The 24632-nt window shown below is 39.3% G+C and overlaps 1 protein-coding gene across 5 annotated transcripts in view; it reads right to left on the minus strand.

Annotated features, from left to right (window-relative positions):
* tafa4b (TAFA chemokine like family member 4b) overlaps positions 1-24632 on the minus strand; it is a 351844-nt gene that overhangs the window by 113088 nt on the left and 214124 nt on the right. For all 5 annotated transcript variants that reach the window (XM_072582514.1, XM_072582513.1, XM_072582511.1 and 2 more), the window contains exon 5: positions 14348-14472. In XM_072582514.1, coding sequence (XP_072438615.1) covers positions 14348-14472 — 125 coding nt within the window. The remainder of the gene's footprint in view (positions 1-14347; positions 14473-24632) is intronic.

Raw genomic sequence — 24632 nt, forward strand, 5'->3', positions numbered from 1 at the left:
CAGTTGTGTTTTATCTGCTGAGTGATGTGTTGTCATCTTCTTTACAACTATTTATCAAGTCTTGTGAGTTTGTGTGGTGTAATGTATAAGGAATAGTTTCTTCTATAAGTGTTGCTCTAACCATTGTAATAGTTAATAATGTGTTTCAATATTGGTATTGCCAAAGATCAGTAAACAATCACTACTTTAAATTTGAGGATATACCATGGTTTTATTCACAAAGATTCATTGTAATATTACCGTTTTCCTTTGTATTAATAGGGGAAATGTATTTCAGAATCAAACCATTTTCAGAAACCTTATGCCTCGTTCATCTCATGCTAAGTTGACTTTGTGCTAATGATTTCCATGGCTGCTTCTGAAACATGCCATTTGTGTGTTATCCCCTAAGATTTTTCAATCCAATTAAAGAAATAGCTGGGAATATCCTATTGCATCACAGAGAGAAGGTTACAGTCACTATTTGAAGGCAGCCAATACTTTTTTTTATTTAAACATTATATCATTTACCATCTATGTAATTCTATTGAACATTTCTTGTCCAAACCTACAATTTTTGCTCTAATTTCTTTAAGATCAGAGATTGAAGAATAGGATCATTCACTTAACTTACCTTTTATGATCTTAACCTGACCAATGCCAGGCCTTGGCAATTATCAAATGGTCCAAATGTCAAATGAACAAACATCCCCTGAATTTGGGATTCTACTCAGGTACTTAAGTTTATAGTGAAAGCAAAAAAATGCTGGGGATCACAGCGGATCAGGCAGCAACCATGGAGAGAAAGCAAGGTAACAATAAGTCTAGATGGCTCTTCACCTAGACTCAAAACACTACCTTGCTCTCTCTCCATGGATGCTGCCAGTCCCACTGTGATCTCCAGCATTTTTTGTTCTCAGAACAGATTCTAGCATCTGCAGTAATTTGCTCCTACTTGAGTTTATATTTCTCAGTTGAAATAAAATGCCTTAACACAGAGTTACAACAGAGAAGAGTTTTCGAGTTTCCCTCCTGAATACACATTTCTATCATGCTGTTCAGACCAAAGTAATAACAACATGGTGATGCACTATTGTGCAAAGCTACAGCCTTTGTCTTTTTTCATATGCTGTAACTCCTTATATCATCACTGTTACAGATCAACACCCTTCTGTTTTCAATAAGATACCTAAACTATTTTTTGCTATTTAAGGAGAACAACATGGCAACATGCCAGTTTTGTGGAAATACATGAGATTTTACTTATTGATTCATGGAGTGTGGTTGTCATTGGCTAGGCCAACATTTTCTGCCCATCCCTAATTCTTCACAAGGAGGTAACAGTGAAATCCTTTCTTAAAACTTTGAATCTATGTGCTGTAGATAGGCACAAAGTGGTGTTGGGAGGGCAGTTCCAACACTTTGACCAAGTGACAATGAGGAATAGTAATATAATTCCCAATCAAGATGGTGTGTGCCTTGGAGCAGCACTTGCAGGTGGTATTTTCGTGCCACTGTTATGCTTACCCTTCTTGGTGATGGGGGTCTCAGCTTTGGAAGGTGCTGTTGAAGTGGCACTGGTGAGATACTGCAGTGCAAATTAGACAGGTTATGCATGACTGTTATGCATTAATGCTGCAGAGAATGAATCTTTAAGGTGGTACACTAAGTATGAGTCAAGCTTTCTTCTTCAGCATTGCTGGAGTTGACTCTTTCATTCTACCTCACTCCTGGCTTGTGCCTTGTAGATGCTAGACAATCTTTGGGGAGGAAGAGCTGCTCCCCACAGAATCCCTGGTTTCTGTACAACAACTTGTACCCTTGGCTGTGATATGGTAGTTCCAGTTTAGTTTTTGATCAATGGATGTTAGTAATGTACATTTCAGTTATGGTAATGCCATTGAATTTCATGGGGTGATCATTGTTTTGGCACAAATGTAATTTAGCCAGAAAGAAAATTTGAGGGCAAGTTCAATGTAAGCCCAAGCATTTATATTGTCTAGGTCTTGCTGCAGTTAGATATGGTTGCTTCAGTAACATAGGAGATACAAATGGTGCTGAACACCATGCAATCTTCAGTGAGCATCCCGACTTCTGACATTATGATGAAGGAAAGGTCATTGATGGAGAAGGTGAAGATGGTTGACTCTAGGATACTACCCTGAGAAACGTATGCAGAGATATCCCATGACTGATATGATCGAACTTCAGCAAATACAGTCATCTAATTCTATCAATATTGATGATACCATTCACCAAAGCTCATTCTATGGTTATGACTGCTTGGGCCATGAAGGAGAGTATTCAACAGTGCAATTTGTCGGGTCTCTTCACCTCACATTCTACTAGCAACAAAAGATCTTTATTAAGAACTCATTCCCAAAAGCACTTTTCTCATTCAAAGTAGCAGTCCACCCAGAACATACTTTATATATTGTCTAATTTTGCACTTTTGCAAACTCAGGATGTCCAAAATTGCTTCACAGTCAGTTAATTAATTAATTGTGAAATGTGCTCACAGTTCAGATGTAGGTAACTCGGCAATCATTTTCTAGCAACAAGGGCTAGGACAGATATTTCAATGGCCAAAGAGTTGTTTCTGCAGCAAAAACAGGAGATTCACATTGGCAAGCACTACAGAATCCACAACACAGCTGACTCCAGAGATATTGCTTAGAAAATTGAATTTTCCAATAGGCAGCCAGCTACAACACATAGACTACAGTTTGGTTCAAGAAGGCAGCTCACCACCACCTTCTCAAGGGCAACTACGGACAGACAATAAAAGCTGGCCAGCAAGTGACACCCATGTCTCACAAGTGAAAAAAAATCCTGCATTGAAAACCCTCCAAAAGAATCCTTTTAAAGTAGAAGAATTTGAACGTTCTGATTCACTTCAGCTCAATAGCAATCCAGGAAAAGTTTGGGGATTTAGAACACTCTCTAACTCCAGGGTAACTCTTCAGCCTGACTCACAACACATCCTCCCCCTTTACAGCAACTTCTTACAACCACTTCCTCGCCAGACAACCATTCTTGATCCAACTTGAATCCACTTCCCCTTACCTCACAGCTTGACCCTGCACTCCGCTCACCCCCTTTCCCCCTACTAGCCTGACCCAAATACCTTGCTCCCACATAACACTACTCTAGGCATTTACTTGAATTCCCACACACCTGGTATGCTGCTGACTTTACCCACCTGGATGACCACACTCATCCACCTGGCACCAAAACACCACACTGACCTTTCACACTTATCCTTTGACAAAAGCTGGCAAATTGGCTGTCTGTGCTCCTGGACACTTGCATCACAGAACATAGGGCACTCACTTTGTAAAAGGTGGCCTGATTTTTCAGACCAAGTGTCTCCACTGCTATCTTCATGAATTTCTGTGCAGGTTTTTAAAAGATGTGCCGGTGCTAGAATCTTCAGTGGAAAAGACATCTAAAGGAGAGTGAGAAACTCTTAAGAATTCTTAAGGGATGAATTCCCTTACATTTTTAACAGAGGCAGACTCCAGGACAAGCAACAACACAATGTGGCCGAGCAGAGGCTGATACACACACACACACTCTCTCTCTCACATGCAGTCACTCTGACTCTCCTGCACGCGAACACGTATAAATTTATGGAGTGAAATTGTATTTGCAGAATTATATTTTATTTTGCTCAAAAAATGCATAACCTACAGTCAATCCATGTCAGATTCTGCAACTCCTGCTATAGAAATAGAACCAGTCTAACTCAAGATTAGGACACAGACAGACTTTAACCTCACACCTTTAATGCATTGTCTGAGCTGGGATAACACATTTTGTTATCTTGAGAATGTGACTTAAAAGGAGTTCTAGGATTTACATTTAACAAACTGAAACTAGCAAAACCATTCTAAAAGATGAAAGATTTAATGAAAGTTTGTTTAATATATTTCAGCCACATGACACTGTAACCTGTAATCATGTGTCTTATAGTCCTGCTCCACAGCTATCTGATGAAGAAGCAGCCTTAGAAAACTAGTGCTTCCAAATAAACCTGTTGGACAATAACCTGGCATTGTGTGACTTTTAATTTTTAACAAAGGTTGCCAAACAATCTTTTAATTTAGGTAAGAGCACAGACATTGGGTGGAATCTTCTTTCTTAGCTGGATGACTGGCATGTTGCCTGATAAAGCACCAAGACATCTACACTGACCATTAGAAGCAAGGGCTGCTGTAACTTGTATCAGTCAGGCACTTAAGTAGAAACCGCAGGCCTTCCTTCCTCCGAGCTGGGGACCCGAGGATAGGAATTCCTGGCCACAGCACTTAGTAGCGCTGTGGAAGAGGATATGGCTGCTGCTGGTACTGTATCCTAGACTCCTAAAATGGAGGATGGGCCAAGGACAAAGGTATACAGAGGAACCTCGATTATCTGAATATCAATTATCCGAATTTCGGATTATCCAAAGAAGGCCTCGAGGTCCCGCAAAAACATTACATTAAAGAGGTAAGTGTATTCGAAATACCTGTACTGAAGAACATGTGAAAACACTGGCAAAAACAAAGAAACACAAGCACCTCAAGCATGAGCAACTGGATTTTTTTTTTAGGTAAGGGTTAGTTACACAGCCCTTTGCAAAAGCAAGTGCTTTACAGGGTATTCCCGTCACTTTACCAGGCCATTCATGAAATGCATGCATGAGATGGTGCTTCTGTCTTTCTGAGATAAGGGAGCACAAGTGATTGGCATGTCAACCTACCCTGTTCTTTTATAAGTTCTCTGTGAACATCAGCCTGTAGATGTTTCACACCTTTTTAAAACTACATGAAGACAATGGCCAAGAAGGTAAACACATGCATGAGGTGGCGCTTCTGTCATTCCGTCATGACACTGAGTTCACGGAAACTGACAAATGCTCTTGTGATCATAGAAGCTGCTCAGGACCTTGCTTAATGCTGGGATTTCATATATCATTTTGTGTTGGTAAGGGTTTAGTTCTTCTCTGTTTAACCTGTAATTTGCGGAATGCAAAGATTAGTTTGTTTAAATAGCAGACTCATCAACTGAGGATAATTGAGGTTTCTGTGTATGTTGTTTGGCATGACAGTAGTCGACAGGAGGTCATGGCATCAGAAACAAGGACAGGGGCTGGCTGTCAGTCACTACCCTCCTTGCTCATATCTGTGACTTCTTCCATCAAGCAAATATTCTTGGAAATCAAGCCTCCTAATCAAATTGACAAGCTACCTATTATTTATCAAACCCAGTACAGAGATATTTACAAGCCAGACAGGTGCAGTCCCTTTAACAGCATGAATTGATCAACTGAGGGTTTTTGGAGATAGGGTCAGAAGGTCACCCTTGGTCCTTTTAGCCGAGAAATTTGCTTGAGCAGAGGGGAAGGCAGTGGGTATCTGACACATTGACAATGCATTTAATTTCCAGGTCTCCCACGGGCTGAGAAGATTGTGTTCTGTGTCTTAGTTTAACATCTCATCCAAAGGTCAACATCATTAGGAGGACAGCATATCGTCTGTACTCTACTAATGTGCCAGCCCAGTTAATGCAGCGAGACTTGAACTGACAACCTTCTGACTCAGAGTCAAAGTAGCTATCACTGAATCAAAGCTGAAATCTTAAAAACAGCAAAAATATCAGAACTTCTATCGTACATTTTCAGGGTACTATTGGACCAGAAGTCAAACTGTGCAAAGTGAAAGCTTCTATAGTTCTGATTGGAGTACTGAATTCATCTTGATGAGATTTCTTGAGGGAATGAAGGTCAATGCTTGCAATCTCTTGTGCTTTTCATCCCCATTCCAGAGTTTTTCAACAGAGCGCGTGTTGAATTGCTAAAGGCAATTCATCTTATTATAAGATTCCATACAAAACAACATGCAATAATCATTAGAATGTACACATTCAACTATAGTAGATAATGTGATTGACAATTTGTGCATTAATATTCTGTGCACTGAATATTTTCAGAAACAGATTAACCATAGCTTGTGGGCAATTCCATAGCCTATGAGTCTTTCAAATTAGTATTATGGCTCAAGACACAGAAAATCATGAGCTACCTGGCAAAGGATAAGAAAAAACTTATTCCCTTGTGTTTTCAGCTGACTGATGCTACACTTGAATATAAAAGGCTACAGCTTAAGAACATGGTCTAACTTATTCATAACTTGCAATTTATTTCTAATTAGACTAAGCTGAAGATAGGCTCTGGTATGATCAAGCACTTTTCATTTAAGGCAGATAGTCCTTTCACTACCCTTCAGTTTTGAATAATATACCTCAATCACACCTTAGGAGAGTATCTTACTTGAACAGCATGGTGTGATTACTTCCTCACTGCTTTAAAAATGAATCATTCTGAATTGAGACTGCAGAATTGTCTTTTCTTATTGACCTTTCTCACTGCTGAATCACTCCCTCGATTGGAAACTGTCCCCTCTACTTATTCTATGAGAACAAAAGGGTATTTTGATGTACCTTAATTATTTCTGAAGGAGTACCTCACATTTATCAATCCAATTAGTTTAATTTCTCTCTTAGTTTTTTTAAACAGTCATAGCTTGTCATAGTACATTACTTGGAGCATACATTTACAATGTTCATCTTCGGTATTGAAATGAATTTAGTGTCGAAGAGTGTGGTGCTGGAAATGCAAAGCTGGTCAGGCAGCATCCGAGGAGCAGGAGAGTTAATATTTATTACTAGCAGTCAAAGGTAGAGAATAAGACTAGCTTTATCTGTTTTTATAGATGACTAGCTTCATCCATAAAAACTCCAGTTGCGTTCAATATTTTCTTGAATGTTTTGAGCATATTTTTGGTATTGCAGGTGTTTAAATGTACTTTCAGGTAATCACAGGGATGATTAATAGACACAATCATACAACAAATGATTGGGCTAAATTTCAAACATCATGCTTTGGATATTTTGGATCAATGTTTCAATCAGCTTTTTCTTACTTTAGGACACAGTTTTTAAAATATTTAAAGACTAGAAAGTTACTTGGGAGATGAATGGAATCTGACATTGTGTGAGAAATCTGGAGGTACTCAATGCGTCTGTCAGTGGTTTTATTTTAAAGCAGTCAGCTCATTCTAATTTTACATCTGGTTTGCGATTCAATTCGCAGCAGCAGGCATGATGAGGGCCCACATGATATTATCTTAAAGAGGAGGCAATGTAAAGATGCATTTTGCAGCAAGTGGAATTGACAAGAAGAAAGGGGGAAAGTTAAAGAATGGTGTTGAGGCATTCTAAGGCCACACTTGTTTCCTGGATTCTTCCTCTGATATTCTATTGAGGTGCTGGAGAGAAATGCCTATGACCTGCAAATACCAGATTGGCAGGAATGGCATGAATAAAAAGTCTTATCCAGAATACATAGACATTTTCTTACAGCAACAAGTTCTGGAACTGACCAGAGGACAGGCTATTTTTACTGGTACTGTGCAACATGACAGCATTAATGGATGACCTCAAAGTAAAGGCACCTCTAGGTAGCAGTGACCTCAACATGATTGAATTTTTTATTCAGTCTGAAAGGAAGAAAATAGGATCTAAGACTGTATTTTAAACCTAAATAAAGGAACAACTGGGACATGAGAGCTGAGCTAGCTGAAAGGAAGTGGTATGAAAGAGCAAGGGACAAATCAATAGCGCCACAGTGGTAAATATTTAAGTGGTTTCATCAAAATATTCAGAATAAGAACATTCCTATGAGTCATGATTTGGAGGTGCCGATGTTGGACTGGGGATAACAAAGTTAAAAATCACACAATACCAGGTTATAGTCCAACAGGTATATTTGGAACACTAGCTTTCGGAGCTCTGAATCTTCATCAGGTGGTCAATGAAGGAGCAGCGCTCTGAAAGCCAGTGCTTCCAAATAAACCAGTCGGACTATAATCTTGTGTTGTATGATTTTTTTTTAACTCTACTCCTATGAGTGGCAGGCCATGTGATTGGTCAGAATATAAAGACCAGCATGAAATGGCTAAAAGGTTAATCAGGAGCGTGAAATTAGGTGACACAGGGAAACTAGCCAGAAATGTAACAATGGATGGCAAGAGTTTCCACAGGAATTTAAAAAGGAAATATTAAGTGATTTGTATTCCAGTCCCCCAAAGGTTCACACATAATCAAAAAGGCTAATAGGACAAAATCCTATTTTTTCATGAGAGAAACTGAACATAAAGTGAACATAATGTTTTAGTTATACAGGACAGTGGTGAGAGAACATCTTTAAGGTGCAGTTTTGATTCCTTATTTAAGGAAGGTTGAAAATGCATTGGAGGCAGTTCAGAGGAGATTTACTAAAGCGGTGGTTGGAATGAATGGATTGACTTATGAGGATACGTTGGACAGGATGGGCTTGTTTCCACTGGAGTTTAGAAGGAAGATGTGTGACTTGATTGAAGTGTATAAGATCCTGTGTGGTCTTGGCAATATGGGGGTTGACAGGATGTTTCCCTTGTGGGTGAGTTCAGAACTATTGGAAACTGTTTGAAAGTTAGATGTCACCCTTTGAGGTCAGAGATGAGGGACATTTCTTTCTCTCAGAAGGTTGTGCAACTTTGGAACTTTCTGCCTCAGGAATAGCGCAAGAGGGGCCATTAAATATTTTTAAAGCAGAGGGATTCTTGTTAGACAGGGGACTGATGGGAATGCGGCATTTGAAACATACTTAGGTCATCCACACTGTTAGTGGGTATCAGAGCAATAGACAATAGACAATAGGTGCAGGAGTAGGCCATTCTGCCCTTCGAGCCTGCACCACCATTCAATATGATCATGGCTGATCATCCTTAATCAGTATCCTGTTCCTGCCTTATCTCCATAACCCTTGATTCCACTATCCTTGAGAGCTCTATCCAACTCTTTCTTAAATGTATCCAGAGACTGGGCCTCCACTGCCCACTGGGGCAGCGCATTCCACACAGCCACCACTCTCTGGGTGAAAAGGTTTCTCCTCATCTCTGTCCTAAATGGTCTACCCCGTATTTTTAAGCTGTGTCCTCTGGTTCGGCACTCACCCATCAGCGGAAACATGTTTCCTGCCTCCAGAGTGTCAAATCCTTTAATAATCTTATATGTCTCAATCAGATCCCCTCTCAGTCTTCTAAACTCAAGGGTTTACAAGCCCAGTCGCTCCAATCTTTCAGCGTAAGGTAGTCCCGCCATTCCAGGAATTGACCTTGTGAACCTACACTGCACTTTCTCAATAACCAGAATGTCTTTCCTCAAATTTGGAGACCAGAACTGCACACAATACTCCAGGTGTGGTCTCACCAGGGCCCTGTACGGCTGCAGAAGAACCTCTTTGCTTCTATCCTCAATCCCTCATGTTATGAAGGCCAACATGCTATTAGCCTTCTTCACTACCTGCTGTACCTGCATGCTTACTTTCATTGACTAGTGTACAAGAACACCCAGATCTCTTTGTGCTGCCCCTTTACCTAAATTGATTCCATTTAGGTAGTAATCTGCCTTCCTGTTCTTGCCACCAAAGTGAGTAACCATACATTTATCCACATTAAACTGCATCTGCCATGCATCTGACCACTCACCTAACCTGACCAAGTCACCCTGTAATCTCCTAACATCCTCCTCACATTTCACCTTGTCACCCAGCTTAGTATCATCAGCAAATTTGCTAATGTTATTACTAATACCATCTTCTTACAATTTTTACATATTGTAAAAAGCTGCGGTCCCAGCACTGATCCTTGCGGTACCCCACTGGTCACTGCCTGCCATTCTGAAATGGAGCCGTTTATCACTACTTTGTTTCCTGTCAGCCAACCAACTTTCAATCCAAGTTAGTACTTTGCCCCCAATAAGATGCGCTCTAATTTTGCTCACTAACCTCCTATGTGGGACTTTATCAAAAGCTTTCTGAAAGTCCAGGTACACTACATCTATTGGATCTCCCTCGTCCATCTTCAGAGTTACATCGTCAAAAAATTCCAGAAGATTAGTCAAGCATGATTTCCCCTTCATAAATCCATGCTGACTCTGACCTATCCTGTTACTACTATCCAGATGTGTCGTAATTTCATCCTTTATAATGGACTCCAGCATCTTTCCCACCACTGAGGTCAGACTAACTGGTCTATAATTTCCTGCTTTCTCTCTCCCACCTTTCTTAAAAAGTGGTACAATATTAGCCACCCTCCAATCTGCAGGAACTGATCCTGAATCTATCGAAATCTGGAAAACAATCACCAACGCATCCACGATTTCTCGAGCCACCTCCTTCAGTACCCTGGGATGTAGACCATCAGGCCCCGGGGACTTATCAACCTTCAGACCTAACAGTATCTCCAACACCAATTCCTGGCAAATATAAATTCCCTTAAGTTCAGGTCCTTCAGCCACTGTTATCTCAGGGAGATTGCTTGTGACTTCCCCAGTGAACACAGATCTGAAGTACCAATTCAATTCTTCTGCCATTTCTTTGTTCCCCATAATATATTCCCCTGTTTCTGTCTTCAAGGGCCCAATTTTAGTCTTAAGCAGGCTCAAGGGGTAGAATGGCCTACATCTCCTCCTATTTCTTCTGTCTGTATACTATTCCCCAAGCACTGAGAGGAAGAAAGCAACCTCTGGCAGAAACAAAAAGAAGCTGTGATTGTAAGTCCTACTACGCTTCTGGATACAATACTGGAAGCCACTTAATGAGCTAACCCGATCAGAAAAGGTGAGCAATTTGTTTCCTGTCTACCTACATTATGCTGTGCACATCACCACAACCCTTCATTTTGCTTCTCAATTAATCCATTATACCACTTGTCACATAGCTAATCTTGTAGGTGTGCCAACCCTTCTCAATTCTCACATACACATTTGTGCATCCACCACAACAACTCACAGTCATATGATATAATTTCATACATGCCCAACTGTTCTCTTCACCATATGAGTGCCATCCAACAGGTGACCATATACTATTACACTCACTCATGGATTGGTTCCTTTCCTATTGCAGAAGATAGTTTAGCACACCAAGGGGTAGAGCAAATTAGAGGAGCCACCTCTAATAGCAGCATAGGAGGCATTGGATATTCATAGGAGATTTCATGTGCCTGACAGTCAGAGATGGGGAAACAGAGAGTTTCCAACTTTCTGGTGTGACTGGAAAATATCTCCAACCTCCATGATATGTGGCTTTCAGTCATGCTGACTTGACACAACAGTTGGTGAGATCTGATCATATTCATAACAATAAGTGTAGAGTATTACTCAAATATGAAAATAGCAAACTATATCAAAAACCTATTGGCCTTCTCTGGTCTGGTTACATGTGACTCCAGACTCTCAATAATGTGGATGACTCTTCACTGTCCTCTGGATAGTTAGGTATACGCAATAAATACTGGCCTAGCCAGTGATGCCCACATACAAAACTAATAAACACAAATAATAAAAAACCTCTTCCAAAACGATTATAAGAATAACATGACATTTTTAAATTCCCATTCTCATTCATGCCTTTTATTCTCAACAATCACCTTCTCATTTGCAGCACTATTCTCCGTAGTGGTGTATGCTTTTACTTTTAATTTGATATTATCTTTAACATCCTTAGTTAGCCACAAATGGTGCATCCTTCTCATAATCATTCTCTCTCAATAAATTGTATCAGTTTGTTAAGAATTATGAAATGTTTCCTTAGTGCCCAGTTCCCAGATTCCAAGTCCCAAAGTATCAGAACAGGAAAGTTTGGAGTTTTATGACAGGATGGGAAGGTGAAACGTGGAGGTGGGGAGCCATCTCTAGTCATCTTGATGGAAAGGCCAGGGAGGTGTTGGGAAAGTGAGTGACTGCAGGTAATTGACATGCAGGAGGCACCAAAAATGTAAAGAGGAACCTTGCGGAAATTGAATTCACCTTCCCATCACTGTTCCCTTGAAGCAGCATAGCCGCCACTGGGAAGCTCTGTAAACATAAATCAACATGCTGACGAAAGCTTCCGCTTCAAAAACCGTTGTCGTCAGAAGTGTGGGCAGCAGCAAATAACTCCATCCTGTTCTGATCAAGTCCAAGTGATGGATTTGCTTTGTGACCACATAAACATACAAATAATATTCTCAACACGATCTGAAATGAAAGGGTGGAATCTTGTATCCCCTCCCTGTCAAGTTTGGCAAAAGGATGGTGTTTAATTGGCGAGGAAGGTTGAGAAGTTCCAGCTCACTGCTGGAACTCAGCTCTTTGGTCACTGCTTGGGCTAAAGCTGTAGACAGGACTGAGCAAAGTTAGCCCAATGAAACCCAAACTAATCATCAAACAGCTTATTGATAAGTGTCACTTCTTAGCACTGTCAGCAACAACGTCCACCACTTTGTTATGCTTGAGAAGAGACTGATGAGTCTGATTGGGTTTGTTCTACTTTTTAAGAATATCAGTCGTTCTGCTGTAATGCATATTTTGTCAATGTGAATTAGCTATAACAGGATTGACAAATTGTGGACAATATTTGCATAACTTCCTTCTGAAAGGGTATAGTGATCTTCTATAATGCGATTTTCTAGCGCGTTTTCTATCGTGCGATTTTCTATAACAAAGGGTTGCAGAGGAACACAACTGCTTCATTATAGCAGAACAACCTGTAGGATATAAGTGGCCAATTTTTCATTAGATACCAGTATTGTAGTTGTATTGGAACAGTTTCACTAAGTGAACAGCTGCTTCTGGACTCCTCAGAACTACAATCAGGATGTTATCAGCGCCCATAACCTGAGCTGTATCCAGTGCCTTCAACCATTTAATATCATGCAGAGTGAATTGAATTGGCTGTGAACCAGCATCTGTGATGCTCAGGATGAAGCCAAGATTGATCATCCATTCAACACTTCTAGCTGAATATATTTGCAAAGCGTCAGCCTTGGTAAGATGCCAGCAATGCTACAAACAGAAGCAATATGAACTGTAAATGCAGGACACTGATGGTTCCACCTTTTGATGGCTGTTACCAGAGAGTTCAATAAAGTCCTTTGAGGTAAGTTGTGGTATCACTGCAACTTCAGTAATCATGTGTTAGTGTTCTAATAAGATGTTAGACCCTGCAGCTTGGCACATGTTGCTCTAAAATCGTATCATCATGGTTTAATAGTAAACAATGGTTGTAACTAATAAATCTAGCTTGAACGTGTATTAAAAATTGAAGAACCGACATCAGAGCACAACCCAACTATTGATAGATAACTTCTGATGTTGTCAATTTTGCATCCTCTTGCTCCTTCATCAAACGGACTACACAAAACAAGCAGATTACTTCATTTTTTCTTGGACTTTGTCAAAAGTAAGGGGGCATGGTACAAGCTGTTATGGTGAGACATTATCATGTACCACAAAGATCATTAGCCACCACTCACCACAGATGTACATTAAAAAAAACTCCATTTATTTTCCAATATTGAGTATTAGCTTTCAAGATGTGATCACAAAAATGTATGTGGTCAACACATATTTTCAAATAACATCAATATCAAAAACAAAATTAATTTTAATGGCATGCAAATTGTGTCCAAGATGGATTGATTTCACTGCATAAACTGATTCACTGATTCCTCACTCAATTGAGGAATAAAGGTACAAAATTCCAAATTTTCATTAATAGTTATAATGCTGAAAACACTCGTCACTTTCATATTGCCAAGTAGCTTCTATGTCCTATAACAATTCTAAAATAGACATACAATGATTTATATAGTATTCAAATGAGCACTAATTATATTGTTAAATATGTATAATAAATGATAATAAATAAAGATGAACAGAATCAATAAAGCCCACAATAACTATTTTATAAAGAATAAAACCGAGCTGAATTCCAATGGTAGCAGTCCAGCTCTTGACAGGATAATGACCGCAAATGTACTCTTCTACATTTCGTAAACAATTCCTACTTGACATAAAGGAGATTCACTTCACTTTAGGGATAGATTAATTTCCAACATCGACCATTTAAGCAATTATAATATATTTTACTTTGCCATGAAAATTATTGTACACTTGGTGCAAAATTTCAATTAAATATTGGCTGTTGCTATTCACATAGTTGCATAAACTTTCCAAATTATAAATTTATTTTGATCAGTGCAACTATTTTATTGAAACTAATGCTTGCATAGGTCATACAGTTTTCTTCAGCAATATCATAAGCAGGTCTGTGTAAATTATTCATAGTTAACAAATATAGCAATGAACATTCTGACGCTTAATGTTGCAATTTCTAGCAGATAGAAAGTGACAGCTTTTTATTATTTTGTAATAAAAATAACCTTCAGGAAAATTGTTTGATAACTTCTTACTTAAAATCAGTGTACAGTCAGACTGGCTGCTAATTCAATTTACTTGCCTTTGTGGTTTTGACCTTGTTGCCACTGCTGCAGGACCATCCCGAAAGATCTGGAAGAACTTTGCATTCCTCACCCTTTAGGCAAGGATTCATATGGCACCACCACTTCTGCATTACTATAGAGGCTAGAAAAGAATTGAAAGAAACCACTTTCAGATGAGTGATAGAAAATTATGCATACAAACAGCATAAAACAAATGAAACAACTTAGATTTGATTATTTCATTTTTAGATCAAACCTTGAACAGAGTTACTAGTAAATATCATCTTCATTCTTGTTTGGCTTTCAATGTCAATTTATTTTTATTACTGGGCTTTTGAGCTCCATTTAGTAGGCTTATGGTTCGAACCAAGGTAAATGGGTCATGTTTACAAGTTAGATTAGATTAGATTAGATTACTTACAGTGTGGAAACAGGCCCTACGGCCCAACAAGTCCACACCGCCCCGCCGAAGCGCAACCCACCCCTACCCCTACATTTACCCCTTACCTAATACTACGGGCAATTTAGCCTGGCCAATTCACCTGACCTGCACATCTTTGGACTGTGGGAGGAAACCGGAGCACCCGGAGGAAACCCACGCAGACACGGGGAGAATGTGCAAACTCCACACAGTCAGTCGCCTGAGGCGGGAATTGAACCCAGGTCTCTGGCGCTGTGAGGCAGCAGTTCTAACCACTGTGCCACCGTGCCGCCCTAGATTACCTGAGTTCTAACATGTTCTCCATCTTACTATCAAATAAGAAGATTCTGTTTGCAATAATCATTAATTCATATAATCTGAAACTTTTCGTTTTTAATTACAATTCTCTGCTCCATTCCTGTACATCACTGTTGCACTGCTGCTTATCTCTGCAACAACAGTTTTGTAGCTTTGAAGATGTGATTCTCCAACCCAGCCTATGCAACTCGAAGACAAGAAGACGTTTTCCACAACAGAAAACCTCTCCTCCCACACCCTGCCATGCCAGACTGCCTCAATACAGACTAATGTTAGAACACTTGTTTGCCAGTGGGTCACAGTATCATCTTATGCTGGCACATGAGTTAGTGGTTGTAGAACTGTTATAGACATAACATACATTTTTCAGTTTATAGAAAGTAGGGGCATGAAATGTTTATTAAGGGCTAGATATGGACTGATGTCACTTAATATTCCAATTCTTGCTGTTTATTTTTGCTTGTCACTACAAGCTCTTTTTACAGGCTCCAGAAGTGAGAGAATTCCTGAGAGAGGTGGTTCATTCTATGTACTTTTATCTAAGTGGATTCAAAACATCTAATAATTGAGGAAGTATTGAACAGAAAAAAAACACATTACTAAGTATTTTAACAATAAAGGATTTGTTTTATCTGGTGCCAAACTAAAGTGGAAAAGCCATTAGCAGACATCATTAGAGTTCATCAGTGATAGTGTGTCAGATTTCACATACATTAATTAAGTAATTATCCTTTAACCTTTGTATAATGGTACTAATGGAAATAGAACTCCACATTCATCTTCTGGAAAATGGAGCCTCCCTGTTCAAAGGGGTTACAACAGCAATGTATACTCAGTGTGATTACTAATGTTTGTGAGTTCTGCCACAATTTCTATCAATTTATTCCAGATTTTTGAATACTAATAGTTCAGAACTGAAAAGGGGTAAGTTAATGGGGATGTTACATTTTGTAGTCTCATTTTCCCTTCTTATCCTAGATGCTTCAGCTTTTATATTTTATGTTATTTTAAAAGTTTTTTAAATTCCTCATATCTTAAGAATATCATTGAATTGTTGGGTTTTAAAATGACATTCGCATCTTGTGCTCTCAAAAGATCTTTCTTGTTTCGTCAAAAAGCAGCAAAGCATAAAATGCACCAGATCTCATTTCATGAAATAAGTAAATAAACAATAATATAATGCATAAAATATAGAATAATTAAGTAACAGTAGATCGATTAAACTAACTACTTAAAAGGGAAGGGCTAATTGTTTACAATCTCTATATTACACTATTATTCTAGCCAGCCTTCATACAGAACCGAGTAGGAAGAGTAGATATTGGGTAGGATGAAGAAAGGAGCTATTCAATAGGAAAGAGTGGGAAGGTAGTTCAATGGTCCCAGTCCACAGGGTGCACTAAGATGATCCTTTTGGCTTTTCAGGGCTTGTGGTTCCTCAATTCTCCTTTTCCAGATACTTTTACTTGCTTGCAAGAAGCACAGAGCAACTGGTCCACATGTTTAAAGTATTTGACTCATTGGTTAAAAGCCACAGCTTGCAGCATCTGATGATGTGAGATAACATGGTTTTCTTCAGGATCGAGATGTTTTTATTTAACTGCAGAGAAAAGGATGGCTCTTTTTTTTACAGAGATTCAATGGTTACTGAACAAACATTCAGATCCCCAAGCTGTTCAGCTACCTGGAGCCAAGCACATAGTTGTTGGCAGGAAGATGGCCAAGTGGTCACCACTCTACAGACCAACAAATTACTTGTTGCAAACCAAATGTCCCATCATACACATCCCCTGGCTCCAACTCATATGTAGTAACCTCTTCCACTACTTGAACAAACAACTGTGTTAATAGCACTGATAGCAAGTGCCAATTAAATTGTTTTTAAAAAGTGCAGTAATTGTTTTGATGACTAAAGGGTTTTAAAGTGGAATGAAATACAGTGCGTTAGCAGTCTACAGGATCCCAGAGAATGAGTCAAGTACCAAACTGATTCTGCTGAGACAAAAACTGCGGCATACACAAGATAAACTATTGATTGTGTTAGAACAAATGGCACAATCTCGAACTGCTGCATAACAAGCTGGACCATTGATTGAATTAAAAGAATAATTGAGTCACTTACTAACCAACAAGAAGAGGATGTAGTTAGAATGAGGTTCAAGTAAAGGACCTATAAAGGGTCAGTGTGAACAGTCTACAGCGGCAGAACTCAAGACTAAAACCACAAGAAAACTACAAGCCAGGGGACCTGGAAGAACACAGCCAATTCTCTGTAAATGGAAGCATTATGCTCCAACTAGTTTAAGTATACTGGCAGAGTTAATGATCTATGTGTATGTGAGTTGAATCAAACCATTAATTGATCAAACCTTTCAGTGAGTCAGACTGATCAATATTTTCCACAATCCTGAGTTTTAAAACAGTTCCTTTCCATTTTTGTTCACAATCAAAAGTAAAAAGTTATGTTCTTCGTGATGCATTGCAGAAAGTGCAGAGGAGTTTTACGAGTATGGTTCCAAGGATGCAACAATTTAGTTTTGAAGATAGGTTGGAGAAGTTGGGATTGCTTTCCTTAGACAGGAGAAGACTAAGAGGAAATTTGATAGGAGTTTTCAAATATGTGGGGTTTGAACAGAGTGGATAGCGAGAAACTGTTACTGCTCATAAATGGGCGAAGGACCAAAGGATACAGATTTAAAGTGTTTTGCAAGAAAAGCACAAACAAGGTGAGAAGAAACTTTTTCACACAGTGACTAGTTGGAGGGCAGAAAATACTGCCTGGAAGTGTGATGGATGCAGGTTTGACTAAAGCATTCAAGAAGGCATTGCATGATTATTTAGATAGAAACAATGTTTCTATCCCATGTTTTGGGACTTGCCCAACATCTACTTTAAACAAAGGCAGTGAGGGTTTGGATATGGAATTGGTAAAGACATAGCGAAAGGAAAATGCCTTCTTCTGTACTCCATGGGTAAGAGATGGTAACTAATTTCAAAGAGAGTTAGTGCAGATGCAATGAGCCAAATAGACACCTTCAGCACTGTAGCCTTTGAGATTCCATGATAATAGACATAGAAGTTCTCACCATGGTCTTTCAATTCTCCTTAGCCATGGGAGTGGTGCCATGTGACTGGTGGACTGCAAGTGGTAATCGCCTAGTCAAAAAAAGGAGAGATGGGAGAACATGGTACCTGCAGACCAATCAGTCTAAGGTTGATGGAGGGAATGTTATTAGGGACATGAAGACATTATGTTGTTAAAAAAAAGCATATGTGATAATTAGCTTCCTTGTTAGGGTATTGAATACAAAAACAATGCTAAACCTTGGCATAAGACTGACATATTCAGCTGCAGAATTGTACAGAAATCGGAGCACTATACTTAAATAAGGGTGTCAAGGCCTTAGTAAGAGTCAATGGGTAATTCTGCAAGATGATACAATGGCTAAAGGATTTCAGTTACAATGAGAGATTGGGAAGCTGGGAGTGTTCGCTTGAGATGGAAAAGGTTAAGAGAGACTTAAGAAAGATATTCCAAATGATGAAGATACATAAACTATAAAATAAATATAAACTGATAGAGGAAATATAGAGAAACTGTTACCTTTGCCAAATGGATCAGTAATGAAAGGCCATAGATTTGGAACAGTTCACAAAAGAGCGAGAAGGGAAATTAGGAAAACTTTTTTTTTGCACAGCAAGTTATTAAAGTCTGCAATGCCATTCCACAAAGCAACTGATGTGTATTTGGAGAGGGCAAATTTGCAGAGTCATGGGAGAAAGCCATGCTGTGGAACTAAATTAGACTGTTCTTTCAAAGAGGCAAAACAGGTACAACATCCAAATGGCCTCCTACTGGGCTGTGCGATTCCATGATTCTATAAATAGGATCATCATAACCCACTACAGGAGTCTGACCATCATAAATTAACTTAGAAGGACCAAACAAACAGTCATATATATCTCTGATCAGACCATATTCAATTGTCACTGACTGAATTATGGTATTATAACTAACCTTGGATGCAATCAAATAAAATTTCATGATATTTGTATCAACCTTAACCAAGAAGACTTTTAATTTAGCCATTTTTAAAACTGAATAGCCAAAAGTACATGCAGAAGGAACAAGGTGTGAACTGAACCACACTGTTTTTAATGACAGCATCCAGGTTGGCCTTAAGTGAAGTAGCTGATTCCTTTTCCTTTTCATTAGCAAACCACCACCTTCCATTGTTGTAATATCACCTGTCTCCATGCCTAATTTATTCAAACTAGCATTGACATTCTCAACTTGTTTTGAGTCATCTCAATTGTTCCAATATTTTCTGGGTCAGCTATTGAATTCTCACCCTCTGTAAATTTTTTTAGATTAGATTAGATTAGATTTTTTTAGATTAGATTAGATTAGATTAGATTAGATTAGATTACTTACAGTGTGGAAACAGGCCCTTCGGCCCAACAAGTCCACACCGCCCCGCCGAAGCGCAACCCACCCATACCCCTACATCTACCCCTTACCTAACACTGCGGGCAATTTAGTATGGCCAATTCACCTGACCTGCACATCTTTGGAGTGTGGGAGGAAACCAGAGCACCCGGAGGAAACCCACGCAGACACGGGGAGAATGTGCAAACTCCACACAGAGTTATTTTGTAACAGTAAATTTTGTTACATTATCACACCTCACACAGTGCTCTGTTAACCCTCTGTTCACTCTGTCCACTGATCTACACTGGCTTCCAGTCCAACAATACACAAATTTAAAATTTTCATCCTGGAATGATAAATTTGTTAATGTTCTCTGCTTCCAGCAGCGCTACAAATATTTACATCAGTTCACATGAAGAGGCAGATTGTGGGCAGCTACCTGAAATGTCCAAACACCATTCTTCAATTATTCTTCTCTTATACTTGCTCATTGGAATTTACCAAGTTCCATTTTTTTTTCTGATAATGCTTTTGTAATCTACCTTGGGACATTTTACTGCTTTAAAGAAGCTGTATTAATGCATGTTGTTCTTGTTGAGTGTTGCATGTATGAGGCAACACATAAGGACACCAGGTGAGTCATAAAGTGGGATCTAAGAGTGTGAAACAGAGGATCTAGAGCCTGTGGATGTAACAGTTTATAGAAGAATGCTGAGTAAGCATCACACTTGTTAAGAATTATTTGGAGGACTTAAGACAATATTAAGGATCATGATGTGTAACCAATGACATTCTTAGTAAGTCCATTATTGAAGCAGCAATATTATAACATTACATCTGTGTCATAGCATCCATGTGCACAGAAAATCAGTGAAATTATTATAAAATAATTTGTACATGCACATTTGTCAAACCATAACTGGTGGCTGTACGTACACAGTATACCAGGTTCCATTTTTCAACAGATTCCTGCTGGATGTAGTCTTCAAATGCAAGTATGGCCAAGTGCAATACTTAGATCACATGCCCCAGTCTCTGTCACATTTTAGCAGCAATAATAATTTATTATCATTTTACCTTCCACTAAGCTATAAAATTGCCTTATAGGATATCTCAAATGATGACAAATTAGCTTTCAATCTCACTGTGCACTTGATCTTATTGGTCTAAAATTCCACTGAAAAATAATGATGTGAAAAATTTTAAAAATCTGACCTTATCAAATTTTTACTGTGAAATGCCACTAGTGATCATGATATTTTGAGGAGTGTAAGTGATGACTCAGATCATTGTCATTGAAAACTTCTGTTAACTGAAAAGTTTCAAATCTGAAGATAACTTATTACACAACTAAAAAGAAGACATGTTCTTAGTTAAGCTCCAAGACAGACCTTTAAATATAGATATCTGGGTTCAATCACCTTCAGCTATTTCATCATTGACCTTTTTGCCAGTATAAGGGCAGAAATGAGAGTGTTTTCTGATGATTGAAGTGTTCCATTCCATTCACAACTCCTCAGATACTGAAGCAATCCAAAGGCTTGAAATATTAACATAGTTCCCTCTCCATAAATGCTGTCTGACCCAGTGAGCATTTCTACTGTATTATTTTTATATTTCACCTCTACCCATATACTGGCTGGAAAGGAATAATAACATCACTGTATTTACACCAACTGTACAGGAAGAAGATCTTCTCACTGGTGCACTCCTTTAGGCCTGATAAATAAAAAAATCTTGGGTTTCCCCTGGTTCACGATTCAATACAGTCCATGTTTTAAACCATTCCATGGTTTAAATCGACTGCCTATGAAATAACTCAGAGCATTTAATGCTAAGATTAACAACAGTTTGAACTAAATGTGGTGAACGGTCAACTCACGTAGAACACTGAGAACACACTGTGTGGACAGTTTCCTATGTGTTGCTTATAGCATAATTGTAAACCTGTTCTTTTTAAATGTATTTCTATTTTGCCACAACTAGCAAAAACAAGTATCATCCATAGTGATTCTGCAAATTTATTCAGATGAATTTTAACACTTCCCGATTGGCAGGAAAGGAGTCGATGTTATAATAAGGCAGCACAATTCCAGCTTATTCTCCATTTTAACTCCTGCTGATGGCTCATCCGCAGCTAAAACCAAGAAGACTGCCATGTGATATTGCTTCCCAGAGAATTAAAATTGGTCTTTTGTGTGCATAGCTTTCTTTGATTTCAATGTTTCTGTGCCTTTTGTTGGTTTCCCATGACAGATATTATCTTCTGACTGAAAGAATAAACAGACAGCCTTGTCTGAACCTCTGTCAATGCTGTTATGTAACCTACGGAAAGGAGATGGCCCTGAGCTGCCTAAAATCAAACACCTGACAGCTTTCCCTCCTTCTGGTGGGCTGCAACATTGTGGCAAACTACACCAGTTTACTGCCTCATCAGATCATGCAATGAAAATGCTGAAATCCTCTGTCAGACAACAAAGCATTTAAGCCAAGTAATCAATTACACACTCACAAACGTTCAGCACAATATTGTAGAGGAGGTGGAGAGGAGACAATGTGTGAGTCATGGGTAGGAGAACAGGATGCAACAACATAGTGCTATAAGACCTGGAAATGCAGGTCATTCAAATTTAATGGTACAACTCCATTTCCATTTTTCCCTCTATTTTCCGGTCTGCCCACAGGCACAGGTTGTACAGAGAGAAGGTGGTTGTGCAGGGTAGGGTACAATTGCAGGGAGAAAGTGAGGACTGCAAATGCTGGAGATCAGACTCGAGAGTGTGGTGCTGGAAAAGCACAGCCGAGCAGGCAGCATCCGAGGAGCAGGAGAATTGACGTTTCAGGCATAAGCCCTTCATCAGGAATTGCAGTTGCATTTCAGAGGAGGTGGAGAATCTTAAGATTGCAGTAATTGAGAGATTATAGGTTAACATGTGATGGATATTAACCATTGTCCTTGTGATTGATCCCAGTAATTTAGCTTGGGAGATTTCAACCTGCCAAAGAAAACCTGGACAGGCCTCAATCAACCGAGGCCAGGCTGGCAAAGATCTGGCCACTTGCTCTACAAATGGAATATGAGGAACAGCTCAGACAGTGTCTGCGGTCATCCAATTCAAACCACTGCTCACCTACTGAACTGCTGCCCTGACAGATCCATCCCAGCTGCCACCATAACCATTCACTCTCTGTCAGCTGAAGCCATTGAATGAATTGCTCATGTTATGAAGTTGAAGGCATGTATGTACCTTTAAGAGAGAGTGAATGCTGTTCTGAACTGAGAGACTAAAGCTCCTGTGATATGACTAGATGGCAGTCCCAGGGTGTACTGGAAAATTGAAAATATGTAACAGTTGGCTCTGAAACGAATACCTGAGTTTTGGTAGAAGAAAGTGAGGACTGCTGATGCTGGAGATCAGAGTTGACAGTGTGGTGCTGGAAAAGCACAGCAGGTCAGGCAGCATCTGAGGAGCAGGAGAATCAACATTTTGGGCATAAGCCCTTCAACAGAAATGAGGCTTCTGGGCCCTTCTCTCGGCTCCCTGGCCCACAAGCCTCATTGCTGATGAAGGGCATATGCCCGAAACATCGATTCTCCTGCTCCTCGGATACTGCCTGACCTGCTATGTTTTTCCAGCACCAAATTTGAGTTATGGTTACCATTTTGATCATTTGAATTTAACCAGACAGTTTAAATTATGCCCCAGGATACCAAAACCCAATTGAGTTTGACTTTATTGTGTTGCCAACATTAAATCATTGACAAGGTTCTATAATTGTGGGGATATAAAATGTGGGCATTTTGAAAATTGATCAGAGTGCAACTGCCATTGAGACAGAAACACATGGAGAGCTAACATCTTGCTCTCCAAGAAATTCGAAAACACTCTCTGTCAAAGCTACCTTTTCAGATGAAACATACTCGCAGCAAAAAGAAAGAAGACGACCCAGGGAGGTCCTCAGCTGGAAGAAGAAAAACACAGAAGACACAGTGGTTTTGTGGTTTTGAAATTAAGTTGATGCAATTTTAGTAAGTGTCTCACTGGAATAGCATATTGTTATAGAGTTGGAGGCAGATAATAAGCAGTTACAAGAATTGTGAATAGTTGTTTAATGTGGACTTTTAGAGTTAAGAAGTAAATTTATGTAATTTCACTCTAATAGCGGAATTTGGGAGTTCTCTGTCACTCATTTTAACCAATTATGAGGTGACGTGAGCTTTGCTGGGTGTTTAGTTTAATTAGCAGAAGGGTTCAGCTTCATGTTGTAATACTAACCTTGACATTGAACAATAAATGTTTCCTCAGCTATGCAAATAAAAAGTCTCAGGATGTGGGTGTGTGTGGGGGTGGGGGATGATGGTGGTGGTGGTGCGGCATTCTTGCTGTTACTAGTCCACAAGCAATGCTATAAAGGCACTTGGTTATTGAATGTGCACATTCTCATGTCGCTTCAATAGTAGGTTTCAGCATCCCTTGGAAGCATGTTCCTCACCAAAAACCAAGTGACAAATGCCTCAGCAGTGCATTAAAATTACTGATCTGCATCTTGACAGCAGATTACTTGTGCTGCCCACCCAATCAGCCCAGATGTCCATTTTGTTTAGAAATTAATCATCCACACTCCTGCAATGATTCAAAAACAGTATTCATTGGTAGTAGCTGCCTCTTCCACCTGTCTTGGATGGTAACTTTCTTATCTCATTTGGGGCATTGATTTCACTAATAAAAATAGCCCAATATGTAATTAACAGTGTACTTAGTGGTGTTCCTGTCACTGTAACTTGTGTGTCTAGGAGATGGTGAACAGAGACAAGGGGAACTGAGAATGAATCTTTGTCAAAATCGTGCTGCGATGCTTCAGGGATGTTATTGAAAAGTAAAATGATTATATCTCAGATACCGTGACACGTATTTCACCACGTTCTGTTTGTTATGAATTAGATGTCAGTCATCATAAACTGAATACACTCCCATTTTCGTTATTGCATCTTAATTCCTTAGTTTTCAGAATTATAGAATCATAGAGATGGACAGCACAGAAACAAACCCTTCCATACAACTCATCCATGCCAACCAGATATCCTAATCTAGTCTAGTCCCATTTGCCAGCACTTGATCCATATCTTTCC

This window comes from Chiloscyllium punctatum, chromosome 12 (genome assembly GCF_047496795.1).
Source record: "Chiloscyllium punctatum isolate Juve2018m chromosome 12, sChiPun1.3, whole genome shotgun sequence".
Classification (NCBI taxonomy): domain Eukaryota; kingdom Metazoa; phylum Chordata; class Chondrichthyes; order Orectolobiformes; family Hemiscylliidae; genus Chiloscyllium; species Chiloscyllium punctatum.